This window comes from Chinchilla lanigera, unplaced genomic scaffold, assembly GCF_000276665.1.
Source record: "Chinchilla lanigera isolate Chin_1 unplaced genomic scaffold, ChiLan1.0 scaffold00041, whole genome shotgun sequence".
Classification (NCBI taxonomy): domain Eukaryota; kingdom Metazoa; phylum Chordata; class Mammalia; order Rodentia; family Chinchillidae; genus Chinchilla; species Chinchilla lanigera.
Window position 1 is genome coordinate 2,581,377 of NW_004955442.1, and position 14,505 is coordinate 2,595,881.

The 14,505-nt window shown below is 37.4% G+C and overlaps 1 protein-coding gene across 4 annotated transcripts in view; it reads right to left on the reverse strand.

Moving 5' to 3' along the window:
• The window catches only part of Smg1 (SMG1 phosphatidylinositol 3-kinase-related kinase), a 98,638-nt gene that overhangs the window by 28,242 nt on the left and 55,891 nt on the right, over nt 1-14,505 (reverse strand). For all 4 annotated transcript variants that reach the window (XM_005391090.2, XM_013517825.1, XM_005391089.2 and 1 more), the window contains 13 exons: nt 13,440-13,549; nt 12,173-12,320; nt 11,758-11,917; nt 10,659-10,779; nt 7,760-8,008; nt 6,631-6,915; nt 5,052-5,196; nt 4,682-4,820; nt 3,083-3,313; nt 2,795-2,972; nt 2,168-2,329; nt 1,433-1,650; nt 995-1,149 (listed from right to left, as the gene is read on the reverse strand). In XM_005391090.2, the coding sequence (XP_005391147.1) occupies nt 995-1,149; nt 1,433-1,650; nt 2,168-2,329; nt 2,795-2,972; nt 3,083-3,313; nt 4,682-4,820; nt 5,052-5,196; nt 6,631-6,915; nt 7,760-8,008; nt 10,659-10,779; nt 11,758-11,917; nt 12,173-12,320; nt 13,440-13,549 (2,301 nt within the window). The remainder of the gene's footprint in view (nt 1-994; nt 1,150-1,432; nt 1,651-2,167; nt 2,330-2,794; nt 2,973-3,082; nt 3,314-4,681; nt 4,821-5,051; nt 5,197-6,630; nt 6,916-7,759; nt 8,009-10,658; nt 10,780-11,757; nt 11,918-12,172; nt 12,321-13,439; nt 13,550-14,505) is intronic.

The following is a 14,505-nucleotide window of genomic DNA, read 5'->3' on the forward strand; positions in this document are numbered from 1 at the left end:
ATGACAACCCGTAAATGTAGAAAATATATCCAAATCATTTAACAGCACAGTAACAACCCAATTCAAAATAGGCAAAAGGGCTGGAGATGTAGCTCAGTGGTATAGTGCTTGCCTAGTATGCCTGAGGCCCTAGGTTTGATCCCCAGCACCATCACAACCAAATAACAAAAAAGGCAAAGAACTCCAACTGATATTTTTTCAAAGAAGGTACATAAATGTCCAATATACACACCCACCTGCAAAGATGCTCCAAATCACTATTAATTAGGGAAATACACATCAAAACCAAAATGAGATATCATTAAGAACAACAAAAAAATAAACCAGTGTTAACAAGGAAAAACTAGAACCTTTATGCACTGCTATTGGGAATGTTAAATGGTACAGTCACTGGGGAAAGTTTTTCAGTTTCTCAACAAGCTAAACACAGAACCGTCACATGATCGAGCAAACTTTCCACATCAAACCCAAAATGATTCAAATCAAACACTAGACACTCATACACGACTGCTGAGAGCAGCATTATTCACAAGGTCAAAATGCAAAAGCAACCCAACCAACTCACTGACAGATGAATGGATAAACAAAATGTGTTACAATGAATTATTCAGCTATAAAAGGAAATAAAATTCTAATATATTACAACGTGAATGAACCCTGAAAACATTATACCAAGTGAAAAAGCCAGAAACCAAAGGACAAATGCTATAGGATTTCACTTAGTAAGGTACCTAAAATAGGCAAACTCATAGAGGAAGAATAGAGGCAACCAATGACTGAAGTTAGAGGGGAAGGAAAGAGTATTTAATGAGTACAGAGCTTTTATTTGGTATAAGAAGTTCTAGAAGAGGACAATGGTGGTGACTGCACAATAGTGTGAATGTTTTTAATGCCACTAAATGGGCCAGTAAATTTTATGTTATGTAGATTACCACGTTTAAAAAAAAAAAAAAAAAGCAGCTTCATATTTTGAATAAAAAGAAAGAAAACACACTTGCGTAAGGTATTGTTGTTCTGGACTCTCTTCACCTCATCTTCAAGCTGCTGAATTCGTCTCAGGACATACATGTGTTGCTGCAACAAAACTCCCAGCCATAGTTCATCCCAGAGAACAGTGACCCTGCGCAGCTCCGCCACAAGCATCTGAACCTGTGTACAGGGTATATCCAAACAGTTCATCTCCAAGTGTGCACCCAGTACAACTCAAACACTGGACATCTCAAGTTAAATTTGTGTATTACTCAGAGAACACTGACTAGTGATTTTATCCACACAGATTGGTAAAACCAATTTTGATTACTCTTGAAGATTTGGTTCTCAAATACTTCCGTAACAGTTTTTGAGTTTTATTATTTTAGGTCTTTGCCTGGGGTGGGGGAAGTGGGGAGGTGGGCATTGTAATAAAAACTATTTTAGAAGTTGAGTCGCGTACCTGTAGCACCATAGTTGGATTTGCAGAAGACAGTTTATCTACAATTTTGCTGTAGCAATCCTGCATCATTGCTTGGTCTTCATTCAATCCACTTTTTGGTTCATCCTTACTGCTATCCTGCGAAGTAGGAGGACTTCCTCCTTCACATTCAGAAACCATCAATTCTTCTCCTTGAATGTTTCCAAGTAAAGTTGGAATTGCAGAGGAAAACTTATTCCCTACAGTGAAACAAAAGAATAGGGAATACTTTGAATATTGTTCCCGTGCACATACCTTGAGTTAGGAAAAACATGGAAAATCTATTGGACTCTATAGAGTACTACTCTAACTTATCTGCTTTCTGTACATTAAGCAGATGAAAGATGATGATAACCTGCATTTTTACAAGTTGAACTTTCATGTTTATTAATATTATAAACTAATGGAAGAAACTTAAGGTAAGAAAATGAGTAAATCTCTAACAAATAAAGTATCCTCCCAGCCAAATCATAGAGCTTGGTCTGTCATTCAAAGTTCTGTAACCTTATTCCACTTTTTTCCCACCTTGGTAGGTTATTATAAGGACTGAAAATGTCCTAGTGACAGATACACAGCAGTACCCCCTTAATAAATGATAATTACTACTATAAATACTACAAACTCTACCAACTCTTGAATACAAAGCTCAAAAAAAGACTTAAAATTACTGGTAAAATAATTTATATTTCCCAGGAGGAGTACTATAATATTGCATACCTGAAGCCTGAGATTCACTACTAAGTGATATGGTTCCCACTATTGCAGGATATAGTATGAGATGTGGAGAATCTTGAGCCACACGACAGAGAAGGTTACAAATACTCTGGCGCACATACACTTCAGGGTGGTTTAAGCGTGAGAAAAGCTGTGGAATAATTCCTTTAGGGAAAGAAGGACACTATTTAAGGGCTTTAAAGTTCTCCCCATGATAACAAAGGAACATACACAATAGTTCTTGATTTCAAGTCTGGCTATGATACAGAGCCGTAACCAACGTCCAAAGCAATTCCAAGTGTTCTAAAGAAATAATTTCCTATGAATGCCTACAAAGAAGGCAAACAATTTTTCAAAGAGTACACAAAATTCTTTAAAACAACTTATTTTCACCAACCTCTCTAAAATTCCTTTGTATATAAAAGCTATGTTTTTTTCAGATTTTCATACTCTAAAAGATGGGAGGGAAAGTCTTTGTTACATAAAAAAGCAGTTCACAACAGTCTATGAACATGGCTATTTTGCACATTCAAAACATAAACATGAAGGAAGTCTTCTCTGTTCGTTTTACTGTTTTATGTACCCCAGTCGGAAATAGTATTTACTAAGATAGTTTAGTTAGGCCATCACCTCTCCAGGGAGCAGTAGGTGTAGTTTCCAAGCCATGCTCTAGATACTGCCGGAGCTCACCAGCATGCTTCACCAACAGCCTGAGTAGCCGCAATGTGGCCATCACAATCACATCATCAGTGCTCTGTTCCACTCTATGACTTAAATGTAGCCTAGGGTCATCCTCATCTAAAGGAATCTAAGAATGAAAGTTGTGGGAAGAAATAAAAAATCAAAACAACTCAGTGTACTGCTTTCATTTACTAGGCAAAAAGTTCCAAATCATTTTTGTTAGAACATGCTACCTACTTGACCAGCATTGAGTTTAAGGAAAGTGAAATATGCACTGCATGACAGTTTGTACAGGCTGAAGATTCTATCTACAACCTTCCTCCACACTTTAATAACTCCTTCAGTTGCACTTTCATCAAGTTCTGAAAGCCACGGGCAGCTTGATATTAACTGACGCCAGATAACATCAACCATGTCATCTTCCTCATTATCTTCATTCTCTGTTATCTGAAGTGTTATATCTTCATCCTAAAGAAAAATTGGGTATAAACGCTATTTACTAAAATAAAGTGAGAAGGAAGTGTGGTACACGATTTGACTGTCAAATGAAAAATTTTTCTCATTTATGAAAGAGCATTACATTACTAGTGTTACACACTAATCAATGTCAATATGCTTTTTATGATGTATGTACTAAGGCAGCCTATAGGGAAAAAAATAAAAGCATTTAAGCAGAGATTTAAAAAGACATTTTTGGGTACTTCATTTATACTTTTTATTTTTATTTTTTTAATCTTTTTGAGGAAGGGTCTAGCTATGGCCTTGAGCTCACTTTGTAGCCCAGGCTGGTCTTGAACTCAAAACGATTCTCCTGCCTCAGCCTCCTCCTGTGCTGGGATTACAGGCATGAACCACCACACCCAGCTAAACAGGATTTTAATTTCCTGGGGTTTTTTGGTACAGGTAAGTGAACTCAGGACCTTGTGCTTGCCAGGCAGGCACTTGTGCCACTGAGCTATATCCTGGCCCCATTTTTGGGTACTTTAAATGTTTTTAAATTGTAGTATTTTTTCTGCATAAAAATAAATAAAATGGTTCCCAAGTTTGAGGCTGAACAGACACAATCTATAAAAACAGACCTTATTCTATTTACAGTACCACACATATACTGAAAGCAAACTTTAGCAAAATTTATAGATACCATTCTTTAGAGCTCCATCAGCAGAGAGTCTGGCAAATAAAACTCTGCCACTGAAGAATGCAACCAAATACTCAACAGTTAAAGAGAATTTAGAACTGACAGGAGTTTGACAGAGGGGAGTAAATGCTACAGCTCATCTAGTCTATTTTCCATTTGGGTTGTTTATCAGAATTACCTGGTAAGCTTAAGCACACACAGGTCCTATTCAGAATCTCAGTGCTGGTGTCCATGCACTGGCATATTTTTAAAAGCTCCCACCTAGGGTTCAGAACTTAGTATTTTTCCCTTTCTGGTACTAAGGAATAAACCCAGGGCAGCCCATGCTAGGCATGTATTCTGTCACTGAGCTACATCCCCAGCCCCAGAGCCTAATTTATGATTAAGAGAAACTGAAACCTAATTTATGATTAAAGAAAAATTTAATTTATACAAAATGAACTTACCTCTTTTTACTAGGACCTGGAAATGACTTTAAATTAAGGAAATGATTTAATTTTCTCAATAAATCATGTTTTTACAAAAATACAACTCACTTGCAACTTGAAATTCATATTTTTATTTGCCACAATTAATTACCTAAACCCCACTTAATATTTAATGACATATATATGGCCAGTTCCCTTAAAATCACTGAGTTGGAAGAACATCCTTATCACTACCTCCCCTACACACTGTATCACACGTATTTTCCTTGCCTGAATTCCTGCGGGCCGACACACAGCCTGTCCAAGAATTCCATATATTCTTTCTTTCTCTTCTTCAGTTATAGTGTCTGGAAGCAGATTCTCAACTTCAGATTTTTCTCTTGACAACAGACGAACACCTTCTCCCTGACTATAAAAATAAACAAGTTATCAAGTATTTTAGCTACCTAAACTTTACCAAATCAGCAGACGTTTTATTTATTAATTTATTATTGGTGGCAATTCTTTTGTGGTGCTGAGGATTGGAGGACCTCACCCACTCTAGGCAAGCACTCTACCACTAAGCTACAGACCCACCACTTGATCAGACTGTCTCTATTTTGCAATGCATTAAATAAATTACACATTGAAACATACATACCTGGCATTGTCAACCACCTTTCTGCCCCACCTATAAGCCCAACTAGCCAATGCTGCCCAAGATTTGGCTACTTCAGGTGCTTGTACTGAAGATAGGTGATATAACTGTCCCAAAATGAAGTCAGGTTCTCCAACTCCAATATGTACTGCCATGACAGAAAAAAAATAACTTAGCATACTCATAAATTTCTAATGCCATTCCCATTAACATTTCAGGTCTTTATTATCTGTGGGCAATCAATAAGTTCCATAATATTATTGTACAGTTAAGACACAATTATTTAGCTTCCCAAGTAAACTTAGATTAGCACCTATAGAACACATCACTGTCTTTCATAACACTGAACTTCGTAAATAGTTCAGGTATCAGACATACTATAACGATGTTCTACATTCTGCATCTAAATACCTTTTTCCTCATGACTAGATTCATTTTAAACCGTCTGCCAAAAAAATATTGCTTAGGTGACTGCTATACTATCTCATTCAGTCAGAAACACAAGAGACAAAACCATCTTTTTCCATTTTTGAGGGGGAAAAAAATTGCTCACCACAGTTCCTTTGCCAAGATTTATAATGATCATAATCCTTCCCTTAGCCATTTAAGTCCTGATAATACATATATTAGAATTATTTTGTAAGACTAGTATCAGTAATTAAAACTTTAGATATCAGAAAAACACATCAAAAGCCCATTTTTATGTTTCAACAAAGTGATTAGATATCTCCCAAACTCTAAACACAGCCCAAAATACTGATTGGGGTTGGGAACGTAACTCAGATGTGCAGCACTTGCTTTTAGCATGTGCAAGGCACTGAGTTTGTTCCCCAGCACCACTAAATAATGAACCAATATTTTAAAAAAGTAAAACTAGACTGAATAAGCTAATAGTCTGCTAACTTTGTTACTAGCACTATAGAACAACAAAGTTGAGCCTTTCTGTAGTTTCTGTCACCTTCCAAAGGGAACACAGGCTACTACTTTATACTCTTATTTCTCCTCTTGACGTAAAGCGATACTTCAAGCTACAGGGGCAAGACCTTACCACCAGCACAAACATCTAGGTCATAAAAGTAACTTAAATCTTGAAGGTTGGAAGAATGGTACTAGATCTTTAAAAAACATGTTTTAGTTAGTGCTTGTAAGCAATATAATGTACTAGTTTCCTTTCTTTGCATACTACATTTTCAGACATACTTTTTGTGGCAAGTTATAGCCAGCATAACACTACAAAATTTTAAACTTCTAAAATTAGTATTTTTGGCCCAGTGTGGTGGCACATGCCTGTACTTCCAGCACTCCACTTGGGAGGCTGAGGCAGGAGGACTGTTGCAAGTTCAAGACCAGCCTGGAGGCTGGGGATTTAGCTCAGTGGCATAAGAGCCTGCCTGGCAAGCACAAGGTCGTGAGTTCAATCCCCGGTACTGCAAAAAATAATAATAATAATAAAGACCAGCCTGGGCTACAAAGTGAACTCAAGGCCAGCCTGAACTACATAGCGAGACCCTGTCTCAAAATGACAAAAAAAATAAAAAATAAAATTAGCATTTTTAAAACGAATATACAAAAGAAGGCCTACCTGTAGACTCACTTTCAATCCGAGGATACTCTTCTTCCACTGTATTAACAGATGGCAGTTCTACCAAAGTGAGTATGTTTTTAGACAAAGTAGAAAGACCCGAGAAGTTCTGCTGTTGCTGAGCTCTATAAACCTGTTTTAGCTGTCCGGAAATTTCTTTCCACTCTGCCTGGATCCATTTAGCCAGTGTAAGAATTGACTTGGCAACTGCATACTCAGCTTTCACAGACTTACAGAAAGATATGGCACAAGAACTCAACATTTCCATTGCGTGTGCTGACTGGCCTAGAGAAAACAAAAAAACAAATTCAGCATTACTCTCAAAAGTAAATGCCTGAAATGCATTTCAAGGTAAAAAAAAAAAAAAAAAAAAAATGTTTGCTTCTAAAAACAAAAAAATAAAATAATAATAAAAAAAAAGACTAAAAAGGGGCTGGGGATTTAGCTCAGCGGCAAAGCGCCTGCCTGGCAAGCGCAAGGTCGTGAGTTCGGTTCCTGGTACCGGAGAAAAACCAAAAAAAAAAAAAAAAAAGACTAAAAATAAGTTTAAGGAGGGAGTGGTGGTGCACACCCATAATCCTAGCACTAGAGTCTAAAGAATGAGGACTGCCATGAATTCAAGGCCAGTCTGAGCTACATAGTAAGGTCAAATCTAGCCTAAACTGGTATATAACTAGACAGTTTAAAAAAAAAAATTGAATTTAGCTGGGCATGGTGGCGCACACCTGTAATCCCAGCACTTAGGAAGCTGAGGCAGGAGGATCGCTGCGAGTTCCAGACCAGCCTGGTGAGCTCAGGGCCAGCCTGAACTGCATAGAGACCTTGTCTCAAAAAGATCGATCAATCAATCAATACATCAATCAATAAACAAACAAACAAAAAATTTGAATTTAGTTAAACAATTTAAATTTTAAAAAGTTCAATGCTTTCTGAAATAATTTCTTATTTTCATATATTATAATAAAACTACTTCTTTTAGAAAGACTGAATTATAGAGATAAATTACAATGATTTAGGAAGCAAATAGTATACACTATCTGTAAGTAATCAACTTTTCTATTACTGCCTTACAGCACAGAGTGTAACACACATACAGGATTTTCTTTTTACTCATACTAACTTTACTAACCTGCTGTATATAGCAATTTGGTTTTTTCAATATCAAGTTCCGGTCCCCATTTTTCATCCACTTGACCTTGTGTTGACAGTTTCTTAAAATGCTGGACTAAGTCCTGGGCAGTGGTGGTCTTTCCCAGCTGAACGTCACTGCACTGTGCTAGTAGTCTTGTTGCAAGTGATACATTCCCCCGTTTTCTAGCAAATTTTGCTGCTGTTAAACCTAACTCCATGAGATGACTTCTAATTGGGACTGTTTGCTCTGGAGAGAAGAAAACGTTTTATTAGTCCCCAATTCATCTAATCCCAAACTGCATTCCCAACACACTTTCTCTCACAAATTCCTAGTGGCCAGGACAACTGCCTGGCATACAACACAGTCTGTTCAATTAAACGTATACAATGAAGTAAAGTAAAAATTATTCACTGTAAGAAAAAAATTAAAGTAATCACGCTTTTCAGTAACTTAAAAAAAAAATCACCCTTTTTAAATTTCTGAATCTTTAGCAGTGAGAGCCTAGGTCAAAGGGTAAGAGGGTAAGGTTAAATAAACTACCTCCCTTCTTCAGTTAGGTACCCTCTGTCTTTCTACCATGCCATCCATTCTCTCTTGGATTTCCTTTGCCCTTGTAGAATAACTCTTCTTAGTCTCTTTACTGTCCATTACTCATCTACTAACATTTACATTCTTGGGGTAGGTTCTAGGACTTCTACTCTTCACTCTGCATAGTCTCCCTGGACAAGATAAATACCTTTGGCTTCAGTTAGCATACAAAAAACATACAAATGTTGATGATTTGAATCTTTAGCACAGACCTGACAACTGAGTCCCACTTGCCAACTAACTGGTCACCTATACTCTATGGATATTTCAAAGACCCTTCAATGTGTGTCAAACAGAGCGCATCATCCAGGATGCTCTCCATCTTTTAGTCCCTTCTCCTGTTCTCCCCTCTGCAAGGAAAGGCAGAAGACCTGAGCAAATGCTTGGCAATTATCTTAACACTTGACTTTCAATCGTTGCATCTGATTTGATTTTTTGATCCCTACTTCCATAATTAGTTACCTTGCTTTGTAACAGGGATTTCAGTGTATCTTAACTGATCCCTTTGCCATAGTCTTACTGCCTATAATCCATTTTCCAACCTGCAGCTGAATGTACACAAAAATAAACCTGAACCTTTAGCTTTCTTGCTTAAAAAGCCATTGATGGCTTCCCAACGCATCAACCTCACCAGCATTAACCTCACCAGCATCAACCTCACCAGCCCCATCTCTTTCTACTCTGCTTCAAGTAAGCTGAGCTATTAAAGCCATCCAGCTAATTATTTTTGGCGTTAACACAAGGTATGTTTTTAACCAAATCAACCTGCCTCACCTCCACCTCCTCGAGCCTCACCTTAAATGTTACTTCCTCCCTAAATGCTTTTCTACCTCACAGATTAACTCAGGTGTCTCTGCTGAATATTGTCTCAGTACTCTACATGTGCATTCCACTCAACACACTATACTGTTTGTTGGCTCTTGCTTGCTATGAGCTTTCCCCCAGACTCTAGAATCCCCTTGATTCTAAGAATGAAGAAAATAGGCTTGTCTTAATCAACATTATACACCAACATTAAGCACAATACCTACCACAAAATATACTTGATCCAGACTTTAATAAGGAAATAAAAATAAGGAAGAATGAAGTTCTATCTCTGAATGTTATCTGTTGAATTATTAGCTTTCTTCCCTATTTTAAAACTTCAACATGGGGAGAATGAGGAAGGAGGTGGTGGTATTTGCAATTCTACTTTATGCCATACTCTGTGGCAGGGCTTTTATATATCCAGTCTCATCTCATAAAAATCTTGGTAATCTTTACAAGACTCTCACAAATAGTATAACTGAAAAGGAAAGCAGTTTAGAAGTCGAATTTACCCTACATGTCCTACATATGCAAATGCTGGATCAACAACCCAAACTTAGGTCTCCTTGGCAATGAAAGGCCAACCTGAGTCAGTTACCAGTATTCTCCCTACAGTGTAAGTCCTTATCTTGGAAGGTAGCTTACTTGACAGTAATACTCAAACTTACTAACTCTGGCTACCATGTTTTCAACTAGAACTACAAACAAGATTCTAGCACTCTTCTATTTCACAGCAGTAAAATAATGGCTCATAGCCCCTTAACATGGTATTTCTTCTTAAAAATGATATGCATACATTTCTAAAGGTAGTAATTCTCTAGCTATTCATTTGGAACATTTGAAACTTAACACCTGGGCTGAGGATGTAGCTCAATGGTAGAGCACTTGTCCGGCATACACAAGGCCCTAGTTTGATCTCCAGCACCAAAAGATAAATAAATAAAATAATATTTGGGTATCTTTCATCCATTGAAAGATTTGTGCTCAGAACATATACAACTCTAACTAAGTCATTAAAAATGAGTAAAAGAGCTGAACAGACATATAAGACACAAAATAGCCACCCTGCAAATGAAATGATGCTCAGTATCATGAATCACCAGGTAAAACCATACTAGTAGACACTACTACACTTACTGAAGTGATTAAAATTATAAAGACTGAGGACACTACCAAGGATATGGAACTGTAACTTTCAGAAGCTGCCAAAAAAATATTAAATTACAACCACCTTTAACTGCCCACTTAGAAAAACAAAAATAAATATTCAGCAAAGATAAGTCTACAGTGACAGAAAGCAAATCAGTAACTGCCTGAAACAGGGAGAATGGGAAGATGAGTGAAAAGCTAGCACAAGGAAAACTTTCAGGGCTGAAAGACACTCTGAACTGTGTTTGTAATGGTGGTTATACAAGCAAGATGTGCTAAGCCTCATCAAACTGCACGCTTTAAATGTATAATTTGTATCTCAATAAAATTAATTTTCAGAAAAGAAAACTACCTTTAATTTTCTCCAACAACTGATTCTGGTACATGGTATATCTTAATGCCTGCATCCAAGGCCTCACATCATGTTGTTTGCATGAACGCAAAGCTTCACTGAAGAGAGGAATAAGACAGTCCTGTCAGAGAAAAACAAAGATCCCTTAATGTAAAAGAAGATCATTGTATGTTTGTAGACATGCACTAAACAAGTCTAAGTCTCTAATAAAGGTCAGCTACCTCCAGCCCACTCCAGTTTTTATCAACTAAACTATCCACATCATATATCTTTAAATCTCAAGAAGTTCATCCTCAGAGAAAACCTTTCTTGAGAAACAGAAACAAATTCAGAATAGTTAAGTCCAATTTACCAACATATTCATTTATAAAGGACTTTTTAAAATTAAAAATAGCAGTATATTTCTTATAAAGCAGAGGCTAAATTACAGAGGAACATTAAAACTACTGCTTTGGGGCTGGGGATTTAGCTCAGTGGCATAGCGCCTGTCTGGCAAGCTCAAGGTCGTGAGTTCGATTCCTGGTACCGGAAAAAAACCAAAACAAAAAACAAAAAACAAAAAAAAACCTACTGCTTTATACGAGTCTTTTTTTTTCCTTTTTTTTGGTTTTTTTCCGGTACCTGGGATTGAACTCACAACCTTGCACTTGCTGGGCAGGTGCTGTGCTGCTGAGCTAAATCCCCAGCCCCCATTTATAGGAGTCTAAAGCATTAAAAGGGCTGGGGATTTAGCTCAGCGGCAAAAGCGCCTGCCTGGCAAGCGCAAGGTCGTGAGTTCGGTTCCTGGTACCGGAGAAAAACCAAAAAAAAAAGCATTAAAATTCCTTTGGGGAGGCCCAATTTTGGCTGGACTTTACACTAACTGGGAGGAGAGGCTTCTTGAAATCAAATCCAAAATTAACAATCTACAGACAACACGTGTACTTATTCCATCTCAAAAAAAAAAATCTGCAGAAAATGGCATTTTAGATTTCTGCATTTATTAGCTTGTCCAACTACAAATACCATTTTTAAAAAATCAGTAAGCAAGGTCTTTGTTCTACAGTAATACCTATTAATATTCATAATGATATATTTACAAACATATCCTTCTACACACCTCTGTTGAAAGTCTATTAGAAACTGTGTTCTCCAAAGCAGATGAGCAATATAACTGTAAGGTACTCAGAACTGGCAAGGATTGGGAAACAGTTAATGTAGAAAGCTTCAGTGGTCCAACAGCTATGCGGGATGTTTGCTTCAAGTACTTTACCACATTTCTGAAAGAAAGTATTACCATCAATTAATTGACAAGATTCTTCAACTTGTAACCACTGAAGGAATACAGTAGTTGTTAACATGTTACCATGGGGCAACAAAAGAAAGATGGCGGCTCTAGAGTAAGGGGCTTAAGAAAGACATACTAGGACTAGCATTTACTGACCCAGTAACTGCCTCCTCCTGACTGCCCTCTCCCATAAACACACTTATATGGTATATATAATGTACATTTACCTCCTGAACATTCAACTTACTCAGTTATAGATTGCCACTTCTGATCCTGTTCTACATGGTTTAAAGCAGTTGCCAAACACACAGAACTTCTCAACAACTGAACTTCAATGGATTTCTGAAGCTCCCTTGGATCTGGACTTAACATATTGGGAAGTAGTTTTTTCATATCTAAAGATGTTAAATAAATTTCTTGAGTTAATTTGTTTTTAATGTACAGGAGTGAAAATATACAGTACTTAAAACAATAACCCAGGGCTGGGGATTTAGCTCAGCGGCACAGTGCCTGCCTGGCAAGCACAAGGTCTTGAGTTTGATTCCCGGTACTGGAAAAAAAATAAGAAAAACCCACAACAAATATCTTCTTTAACTTCAGAAAGCTGAACAATACTATTAAACATTTTAATAATTGCATAAATATCACTTCATAAAATTGTACCTCATACCCCTAAAAAAATCAGTTGACTTTAAAGGCTGAAATATAAGTAAGCCAATGTATTATTTAAAGGAACAAATCTAACTCCATGCCAGCACATCTTACTTAATTTATTAAGTCACTGCACACACACAGAATACTCGTAATACTAACTCTAGTACAGTATTTTGTTGTCTTTTTTTTTGGTCTTTTTGAGACAGGGTCTTGCTACACAGTTCAGGCTGGCCTCAGAACTTACAACGATCCTGAATCCACCTGCCTCAGCCTCCCGAGTGCTGGGATTACAGGCGTGCGCCACCACGCCCGGCTATCTAGTACAGTATTTTATAAAATGTTTCACTTTCAATGGAGATCTTAATCACTCACACCAACATGAAAATCGAGAAAAATATTTAGCTTAAACACTGCTTTGTACTTTTTCAAACAAAATATATTTTAAAGTCTCAACTTTTTAATGCAGCCTTTATTTAGATAGTCCCCGCCTCCATACTGGGAATTGAACCCACTGAGCCAGATACCCATATACCCAACTCTTTTCATTTTTAGACAGGGTCTTGCTAAGTTAAGTTGCCCAGACTGGGCTTCAATTTGTAATACTCCTGCCTCAGTGTCCCACAGTGCTGAGATTATAAGCATGTACCACTATTCCTAGCTATTTGGTTTAATTTTAACTGAACTGTTTGTAATTTGCCAAGTCAAATGTTAACAGAACCCTAAATTTGTTGCTTTCAATGGGACTCTGCCCCCAAGCAAATGTACAGTAACTTCTAAATTCTCTAGTAAAATTATCGAACCAAACATTTTTGAGGAACTTGTTCATTAAAAAATTAACTTAAAATTATTTTTTCAAATACCTATTTTATCTTTTGATCCTCCAGCAAGTAGATTGATATTTTCTCCTGGCAACAACTCTAACTGTTCAGTGCATTCAACAAATTCTCCAGACTCAAAACTGCTTAATGACCTGTAATTAAAATATTGCTCAGCTTTATTATACTCTATGCAACTCATCGAACAACTCAAACAAAGAACAAGCCCTAGAAAGCAACATAATACACAGCACTGTTCTGAAATGTCATCCAAGAGTACACCATTTTTATTTTGATGATGTGAATACCATCTTAATTAGCACTAAAATTGGAGAAGCAAACAGTAAAGTCACAGCAATAAACGTTCAGTTAGGCTTACTCACTGTGTCTCCTTCCTCTTTTTGTGTTGTGCAGTTTGTTACCCTGGGGGCATGTTAAACACCCTTACAGTGACCTCCAAGATGCTACTGTCTCCAAGCTACCCTTTAACTCCCCACAAGTCTCACTTCCTGCCACTCAGAAGGCTAAGCCCCTAGTAAGCCTCCTATCATCTGAGTTTTATACCTCACTCCTGCCTTCTTTCACCACTGGCATCCCTCTCCATTTCCCTTTTCCACTATTTTTCATTGAACCCATTTGCCTTTGCTGAAAGAATTGTTCCTTTCTATTCCCTCACTTTATCTGAAAAATGAGGACACTTTTGCAACTCTTTCCTAAATCCTTGCAGCAGATGCGAGAATAAGTCCTCATACTCCTAGCTCCACGTTGCTACTTTCAGACCCTTCACCCTATCCCATTTCTACTACAGTTGTTCTCCAATCAAGAGAAAGGCATCATTTCTCAATCTCTCTTTTCCATCTTTGCTTGTCCTTCCCACTGTGTCCCTTCCCTTACCACTTAGCCTAAAGCCAGCAGTAGAAATTTCATCACCTGCCTTATTCTATAACCTAATATTAATGCAACCACTAGCTCCTCAGGTGAGTCTGTTTGCTGTGCTATATCTATTAAGACTTGATGATCAACATGTGTATCATTTTTTCCACTACAGGGTCTTGAGTCCTCTCCAGAGCCAGGTTTCCCATGTCCTCACAATGCTCCACACTTCTATGCT